The sequence below is a fragment of the Salvelinus sp. IW2-2015 genome, linkage group LG31 (assembly GCF_002910315.2).
Source record: "Salvelinus sp. IW2-2015 linkage group LG31, ASM291031v2, whole genome shotgun sequence".
NCBI lineage: Eukaryota > Metazoa > Chordata > Actinopteri > Salmoniformes > Salmonidae > Salvelinus > Salvelinus sp. IW2-2015.
In genome coordinates this window covers 3813867-3823005 of record NC_036870.1, presented here as the reverse complement: position 1 = coordinate 3823005, position 9139 = coordinate 3813867, and the positions used below count along the sequence as shown (strand labels likewise).

Here is a 9139-nt window from a genome sequence, read left to right as displayed (position 1 = left end):
TAATATCTCTGTCCGCAATAGAGATCCCTTTTATATCACTGGATTTAACAAAACTTGTAAGAAGTTGAGTTGCAAGCAGGAAGAGGTAAGGCGAAATTGGGCAACCTTGCCCAACATGGTCCACAACAATGTGCAATTGTTTTTGTCGTTCAGATACAGCAAATGTCACTTAAAAAAATACATTCTGCCAACCCCTCCAAAGACATTTGACCAAGTTCGCCATGCATTGCGATTTCCTTAGATACAATCCTGGCCTAATTCCAATACTTCCAAGGTATACGGAGTGTTATTGTCAGCATGAAAGGTGATTGATGGTCGTTTTTCTTGTCTCGTTGTCGTTTCCCTATTCCACCGGCCTGCACCTACGGGTGAAGTTWTTTTAGATGTTTAAACGTGTAATTCGCACTCCGACCTGAGAAAGGCAGCAATACGCAATACAGCGTCTAGTCTGCCGGAAACGCACAAAAAGACGAAGCAGAAGGGGATGATGATGATGATAATGATACTGATGATACTGATACCCCGGCTGTAACAACATTCAGCCGATTCATAGCTAGTAGTGGCTACAACGGGGTACTGTTACATACAGGTTAGGGCCCGGGGTTTTAGGGGGCTTATGCTTTATAACATTTTCAATGATGATGAAACTCTAAATAAACATTTTAGACACCACTAGAAGAAGACAGTGAAGTGACATTTCAAGGATACCTCAGGAATATTTTCGTTCCGTTCTGCCATTGCTTTGGAAGCTAGCTTACGTTAGGAGGCTAGCTTGTAGCTAGCAGTTGGGAGGTTGTGGAGGCGTAAAACGAGAGAAGAGGGATTGCAACGCTCTTTTGTTTTTTAGTTCACAGTTATCTTTCGGTTATATTGTATTTATTTTTCTAATTACATTCAGTGACATTTATGTGCGATTTCAATGTTGGTATTGAAACGTCATTGTGCTAACCCAGCTAGCTATCTTTGTTAACGATAGCTAACGTCTGCGTTGATCACTAACGTTASCTAGCTAGCTAACACAAAGGGGAGTTCTAGTAGCTAACGTTAGCTAGTTAACGGTGGAGTTGACTATATTGCTAGCAATGCCTTTGCATTTTCCTCTGTTCTGGAACAATGCATAACACAAAGGTTAATATCATACTAGGAGATGGGGTGTCACATATATCTACACATGTAATGTGACGATGGATTAATATTGGCTAGGAATAGATAGATAGCTTACATTAGAGTAATCGTTAGCTAGCAGTTTGGTTAGCTAAAATTCAATGTCGCTATTTTGTTGTTATACTAGCTAACTAACTAGCCAGCCAGTTACAACGCACTGTTGTTTTTAACGGTTTGATTGCAGTATTTTGTCAAGACGGCTATAGTATTGTTTCTTCATTGTCATCTAGCTAGCAAGATAACTGTATGAGATCTGTATTGGCTGTATAATTGATTGTCGATCACTGTCAGTTGTCTGGCCAGAAAGGAATTGGCAAACGTTAGTTAAAATAACATTAAATCCGTAGCAATCTCATTGGTTGCTTTTGTATTTGTCACTTCCTAAATGTTTTTGGGACACCAAAGAGAGCTTGCTTAGTTACATTTTTGGGAACATTGTAACAAAGTAGCAACAAATATAATTTGGCCAAGTTCATTAGCTATAATGGCCTACTACACTTTGAGCTCAAATGGGATTTCATCTTCTTCATGGATATCTCTACACATGGTCCTCCTCATATTCACTGGTAAGTATTTAATAACTACATATTTGTTACAACTCTCATACAATCTATAACACAGCAACTCAAGCACACAGCAGGATATGGCCATTTCCATCTAAAAGGACCCGTGCGCACCGACGTAGTCCTGTGTAGCTCAGTTGGTAGAGCATGTTGCTAGATAAGCCAGGGTTGTGGGTTCGATTCCCACGGTGGATCAGTATGAAAATGTATGCTCTAAGTTGCGTCTGCTAAATGACTATATTTTTGGGAGATTCTCACAATGCTATATGTATTGCGATTCGATACTGGGATTTTCTTGTGATTTGATGTTCCAATCATATTGCTCACTACAGTGCATTCGGGAAAGTATTCAGACCCCTTGACTTTTTCCACAATTTGTTACTTTACAGCCTTATTCTAAAATGGATCAAATATRTTTTRCCGTCACCAATTTTCACAGAATACCACATAATGACAAAGCAAAAACAGGTTTTTAGACATTTTTGGAAACAGAAATGTCATATTTGCATAAGTATTCAGACCATTTGCTATGAGACTCGAAATTGAGCTCAGGTGCATCATGTTTCCATTGATCATCCTTGAGATGTTTCTACAACTTGATTGGAGTCCCCCTGTGGTAAATTCAATTCATTGGACATGATTTGGAAAGGCACACACCTGTCTATATACGGTCCCACAGTTGACAGTGCATGTCAGAGCAAAAACCAAGCCATGTGGTCGAAGGAATTGTCCGTAGAGCTCAGAGACAGAATTGTATCGATGCACAAATCTGGGGAAGGGTACCAAAACATGTCTGCAGCATTGAAGGTCCCCAAGAACACAGTGGCCTTCATCATTCTTGAATGGAAGAAGTTTGGAACCACCAAGACTCTCCCTAGAGCTGGCTGCCTGGCCAAACTGAGCAATCGGTGGAGAAGGGCCTTGGTCAGGGAGGTGACCAAGAACCAGATAGTCACTCTGACAGAGCTCCAGCGTTCCTTTGTGGAGATGGGAGAACCATCCAGAAGGACAACTATCTCTGCAGCACTCCACCAATCAGAGGGAAGCCACTCCTCAGTAAAAGGCACATGACAGCCCGCTTGGAGTTTGCCGAAAGGCACCTAAAGGACTCAGACCATGAGAAACAAGATTGAACTCTTTGACATGAATGCTAATCGTCACGTCTGGAGGAAACCTGGCACCATCCCTACGGTGAAGCATGGTGGAGGCAGCATCATGCTGTGGAGATGTATTTCAGCGGCAGGCACTGGGAGACTAGTCAGGATCTAGGCAAAGATGAACGTAGCAAAGTACAGAGAGATCCTTGATGAAAACCTGCTCAGGACCTCAGACTGGAGCAAAGGTTCACCTTCCAACAGGACAACAACCCTAAGAACACAGCCAAAACAACGCAGGTGTGGCTTCGGGACAAGTCTCTGAATGTCCTTGAGTGGCTCAACCAGAGCCTGGACTTGAACCCGATCGAACATCTCTGTGCAGCGATGCTCCCCATCCAACCGGACAGAGAATCTGCAGAGAAGAATGAGAGAAACTCCCCAAATACAGGTGTGCCAAGCTTGTAGCGTCATATCCAAGAAGACTTAAGGCTGTAATCGCTGCCAAAGGTGTTTCAACAAAGTACTGAGTAAAGGGTCTGAATACTTATGTAAATGTGATATTTCAGTTTTTTATATTTAATAGATTTGCAAAAATATCTAAACCAGTTTTTGCTTTGTCATCATGGGGTATTGTGTGTAGATTGATGGAAAAAATAACATTTAATACATTTTAGAATAYGGCTGTAACGTAACAAAATGTGGAAAAGTCAAGGGGTCTGAATACTTTACGAATGCACTGTATATGTCTTCTGCAGAGACACGAGAAAATTAGTTTTGATCAGTCATGGAAATAAAAGTGCTGCAAACATGTTGGCACACTATTTAAAAAGCTGTAGAACAAGTTATAGGATGAAAAATACCTGAATTTTGGCGCAGGTACAGCCAACTAGTGCTAGCTAACGCTACCTGGCATTTTATTTTTTACAAATCGATACTTTGAGTCTTGGTATTGATATAATATTGTCCAAAATTATGTCGCAGTTTGTAACTGCCGATTCCCCCCCCCCCCCCCCCTTCCATCACTTTCCAATTACCCACATATCTTTATGATATTTTCTTATTTCTCTCCCGCATGAGGGAGAGTTATGAAACTTCACAGAAATAATAACTAAAGGTAGACCTACCGTTTAGTTAGTGTTTTTACTGATAACAATTTTGTTTATGAATCGGTAACAGTGACTGAAAAATCTGCAACAAAATGACTGCAATTGAATTGGCCACAATAGGGAAATCATAGTAATCCCAAACCACAGTTGCAGTAGAGTATGGTACAGTAGAGCACAAATGAGTAGTATACAGTATCATGTAATATACTGTACTGAACTGTACTCTTTACTGTACTCTACTGTACCAGGGGTCGCATTAACACAGAATTCTGCATATTTAAAATTAATGCAAAAAATAAAGATAAAACACTAAATAAATATCGTGCTGTAWTTTGTAAGCACATATCTAAAATGTTTCCTATTGTAATATCTGCTCGCTTCAGAAAAATGTTGTGCTTCAGTTGCACTTTTCCGCTCGGATGAGAAATCTGTGCTTTCGTCGTCAGACTAAGCAAATTCACGTATTCACGAACGGGCATTCTATCAGCAGACAGCACTCTGATGTGCTAATTTTCTCGGTGTACTTTTATCCGGTAAAATGCAAGATTAACTTCAAGCAAAACATTAGAAAATGTAGATGGTTACAATCATTCTATGAAAACATTAGAAATGTGATGTACATGCTTTGTTTTGCAAAAAATACCTTGCTTTATTGAACAGGCCGTCATTGAAAATAAGAATTTGTTCTTAACTGACTTTCCTAGTAAAATAAAGGTAAAAAAAAAAGATCGCTGTTGACTTTTAATATAAAACACTGATTTTTTTCATGATCTGCTGTGCTGTACTCTAGTCTGCTGTACTCTACTGTGGTATACTGTGATGTCCAAACTTGTTGAACATAGTCATGTCTAAGATTGGTAGATATTAGGTCCGTTCTGGACCAACCAAATTTGATCTTGTTTGGGGGCCGACCTCATTAGAATAATAGCTAGTGTGTAGAATAATACCCAAACATGGAGGATATTAAAAATGTCTACCTTTTGTACATCACCATGAATAGAATGACATTCATGGGTCTTTCTATAAATAATGGGGCCAATGTGTCACATTGCAATCAAAATTTTAAATGGGTTGGGGGGGGGAAGATTTTCATGCAGTTCCACATGTATACTTAGAGGAATACAAGTGAATATATGCAAGTTTGTCCATAACTCCACCTGTACAACAACATAGGCCTAGGACTATACATCCTTTAAAGAGGGTTCATACAGACATTGGCAAGTCAAAGTCAAGGGATTTCAACGTTATACAATGGTATAATTCATATAATTGTACATATAGGGCCTAATATAGAACCCCCCCACCTCTCCCAGCATACAAAAAGTAGCCATTACCAGAATAATGCATTTTTTAGGCCTAGCGAATGCATTGATAGACTTGTCGACACAGGGACACATAATAAAGTCATGAATAGCGGTAGCATTAATCTCACCTTTGCTGTTTTTATGATGAGAAAGTTACCAAAAAACAGGTTCCTTTTTTTAATGGAAGGATTTGTATGGAAATCCAAGTTGAAGGCAACATATATTTTTACCGCAACAATGTAGCGCAACACCCTTCAATTGAAGTGTGGGAAACAAATGAAAGTGGTCCCATCTCTCACAAAAACGAAATCACAGATAATTCTAAGGGAGTAGGAGAACTTAAAATTGGCAAAAATAATTACAAGGACTAAATGTCAGATTTTCAAGTTTTTATTTATCRGTTATTTTACCAGGTAAGTTGACTGAAAACACATTTTCATTTACAGCAACAACCTGGGGAATAGTTACAGGGGAGAGGAGGGGGATGAATGAGCCAATTGTAAACTGGGGATTATTAGGTGACCATGATGGTTTGAGGGCCAGATTGGGAATTTAGCCAGGACACCGGGGTTAACACCCCTATTCTTAGGACAAGTGCCATGGGATCTTTAATGACCTCAGAGAGTCAGGACACCTGTTTAACATCCCATCCYAAAGTTAGCACCCTACACAGGGCAGTGTCCCCAATCACTGCCCTGGGGCATTGGGATATTTTTTAGACTGGAGGAAAGAGTGCCTCCTACTGGCCCACCAACACCACTTCCAGCAACACCTGGTCTCCCATCCAGGGACTGACCAGGACCAACCCTGCTTAGCTTCAGAAGCAAGCCAGCAGTGGTATGCAGGGTGGTACGCTGCTGGCAAATAACAAATAATAATACAAAATAATAAGTAACTAATGAGACACCAAAATATTCTTGACATTCCTTGCAAATGCCTTTTTTCCAGTACTTAGTGCCTGCGATGCAACAACAGCCCATCACAACAGCTGTTCGTCACTTGAGTGTCATTCTGAAAATTCCTTCCTGGATCAGATGATGTGTGAAAATGTCACTGTGTAACTATTTTGCGTAATTAAGAAAGAACCATGTTAATGAAAATAGCGATTTAAGTTTTAAGTATCAAGGTAAGGTGACTCGGTTAGAAGCATTCAATTTTGCAATCTCATACATCATTTGGAATTTGTGTGCCCATGAAAACTTTTTTCACCCTGTAACATCACAAGGAGACACAAAATGTTACGTAGTTACACTCCATTTCTGAGATCTCTATACAAAAAAACTGTCCAACAGCTGTATCCAGGATTCTTACAGGGTTCAAATTCAATGTCAAATTTAACTGCTTAAAATGTATGACAACAATTTACACTGTCATAAATGCAAGGACAGAWAAGTAATGTTTTATGTCACACGATTTTGGACAATCCGTCAAGACAACCATGATAAAGGGTTTAACAGGTTTTAAATCAACTCTTAAAGTTTATTGAATATAGCTATGATCCCCTTTATATRTTCATGTAATGACATGAGGAAAAAATGACACATTGTCATTGACTTGTCAACAGCTGCAACAAGTTGTCCAGTGTAGGAAATCCTCACTGGTACCCTAGTTTATAGAAAGGCCCTCATAATTATGCATTTCTGTATAGTACAGATCAAGGACCCATGATGTCATTATTTTACTGTAAATATGTTACCGGGTGTTGATCCACTTCACTTTACTGAAGTTCAYTAGCCAAAAATGTCCTGAACAAAATATAAACGCAACATGAAACAATTTCAAAGATTTTACTGAGTTACCGTTCATATAAGGACATCAGTCAATTGAAATAAATCAATTAGGCCCTAATCTATGTATTTCACATAACTGAGAATACAGATATGCATCTTTTGGTCACAGATATATATATATATATATTTTTTTTTAAAGTAGGGTCATGATTTTTAAAAAACAGTATCTGGTGTGACCACTATTTTGCCTAATGCAGCGCGACACATCTCCTTCACATAAAGTTGATCAGGCTGTTGATTGTGGCCTGTGGAATGTTGTCCCACTCCTCTTCAATGGCTCTGTGAAGTTGCTGGATATTGTCGGGAACTGGAACACAACTGTCGTACACYTAAATCCAGAGCATCCCAAACATGCTCAGTGGGTGACGTTTGCAGAGTATGCAGGCCATAATAGAACTGGGAAATGTTCAGCTTCCAGAAATAGTGTACGACATGGGGCCGTACATTATCATACTGAAACAAGAGTTGATGGCAGTGGATAAATGGCACGACAATGGGCCTAAGGATCTCGTGTTCGTTGTCCGTAGCTTATGCCTGCCCATACCATAACCAAACAGCCACCACGGGGCTCTCTGTTCACAACGTTGGCATCAGCAAACCGCTCACCCACACAACGCCATACACYTGGTCTGCAGTTGTGAGGCCAGTTGGACGTACTGCCAAATTCTCTAAAACGACGTTGGATGCGGCTTATGGTAAATAAATGAACATTACATTCTCTGGCAACAGCTCTTGTGGACTTTCCTGTAGTCAGCTTGCCAATTGCACGCTCCCTCAACTTGAGACATCTGTGGCATTGCGTTGTGTGACAAAACTGCACATTTTAGTGGCCTTTTATTGTCCTCAGCACAACGTGCACCTGTGTATGGATCATGCTGTTTAATCAGCTAATGCAAAAAACATCTACATTTAAATGGTATTAATATTAATTTGCATATATTTCCGTTAATTCCCATACATTCCCGTTAATTCCCATATATTCCCAAAGAAAGTTTCCACCTCTGAATATTCCCCTAAATGTGCAACCCTAGTAATGGTCATGCTGTTTAATCAGCTTCTTGATATGCCCACATGCTGTCAGATGTGCACACAAATGCACACCAACAGGGATGTAAATAAAAAATAAATGACTTGGCCTTTGTTATTTTATTGTAGCTTATTGATGGTATACTGAACACAAATATAAAACGCAACATGTTAAGTGTTGGTTTCATGAGCTGAAATAAAAGATCCCATAAATTTGCTATGTGCACAAAATGCTTTCTTTCTAATTTTGTGCACAAATTTGTTTACATACCTGTTTGTGAGTATTTCTCCTTTGCCAAAATAATCCGTTCACCTGACAGGTGTGGCAGTATCAAGAAGCTGATTAAACAGCATGACCATTACTAGGGTTGCACATTTAGGGGAATATTCAGAGGTGGAAACTTTCTTTGGGAATATATGGGAATTAACGGGAATGTATGGGAATTAACGGAAATATATGCAAATTAATATTAATACCATTTAAATGTAGATGTTTTTTGCATTGGATATATTTACCATATCATATGGAGACAGAAACATAAACCTTTTACCTTATAAGTAGACATAATTACAAATGATTAAGTCCTTCCAATAGAAATAAAAAACAATTTAGTTGCGAATTGAACTTTAATGAAATGAGTTGACCGTGGGTGGCTTTTGACCATTCAAATCAGATGTTAGGTACTCATATATGAATCCTATAAAATGGCCAAATTGGGTGCAATCAATTAGCTCAATTTCTCAGAGCCAAAATTATATTTCAACAAATTGACTTGGCAGGAATGCTAATCTTAACGGTTTCTAACAACAGAAGCGATTTCATAACAATCTGAGATGGTGGGTGTCAACCCTCTTTCTTGTGCTTTTTGAGGTGGAACTACCCAACCAACAAATGAATGCAATATGCCTACTGGGGTGTTTTGTCCCCCCATTACCATCCATAATGGGCATGTAGGCCTAGTGGCTTGCCTTAGTTCAAAGAGTTGATTGAGGCATGAGCGATGAAGTTTTCAGAATAGCATGTCACAGGTTAATACTTCTAAGTAGTTTGTCTAGTCAAATGATTCAGTCCTTGTCTTGTTTGCGTTT

General features: G+C 39.3%; 1 protein-coding gene across 1 annotated transcript in view; it reads left to right on the top strand.

Moving 5' to 3' along the window:
• Nucleotides 1–503: 503 nt before the first annotated feature.
• lrp12 (low density lipoprotein receptor-related protein 12) overlaps nucleotides 504–9139 on the top strand; it is a 31354-nt gene continuing 22718 nt past the window's right edge. The window contains exon 1 of the mRNA XM_023976018.2: nucleotides 504–1730. Within this exon, the coding sequence (XP_023831786.1) occupies nucleotides 1649–1730 (82 nt within the window). The 5' untranslated portion in view covers nucleotides 504–1648. The remainder of the gene's footprint in view (nucleotides 1731–9139) is intronic.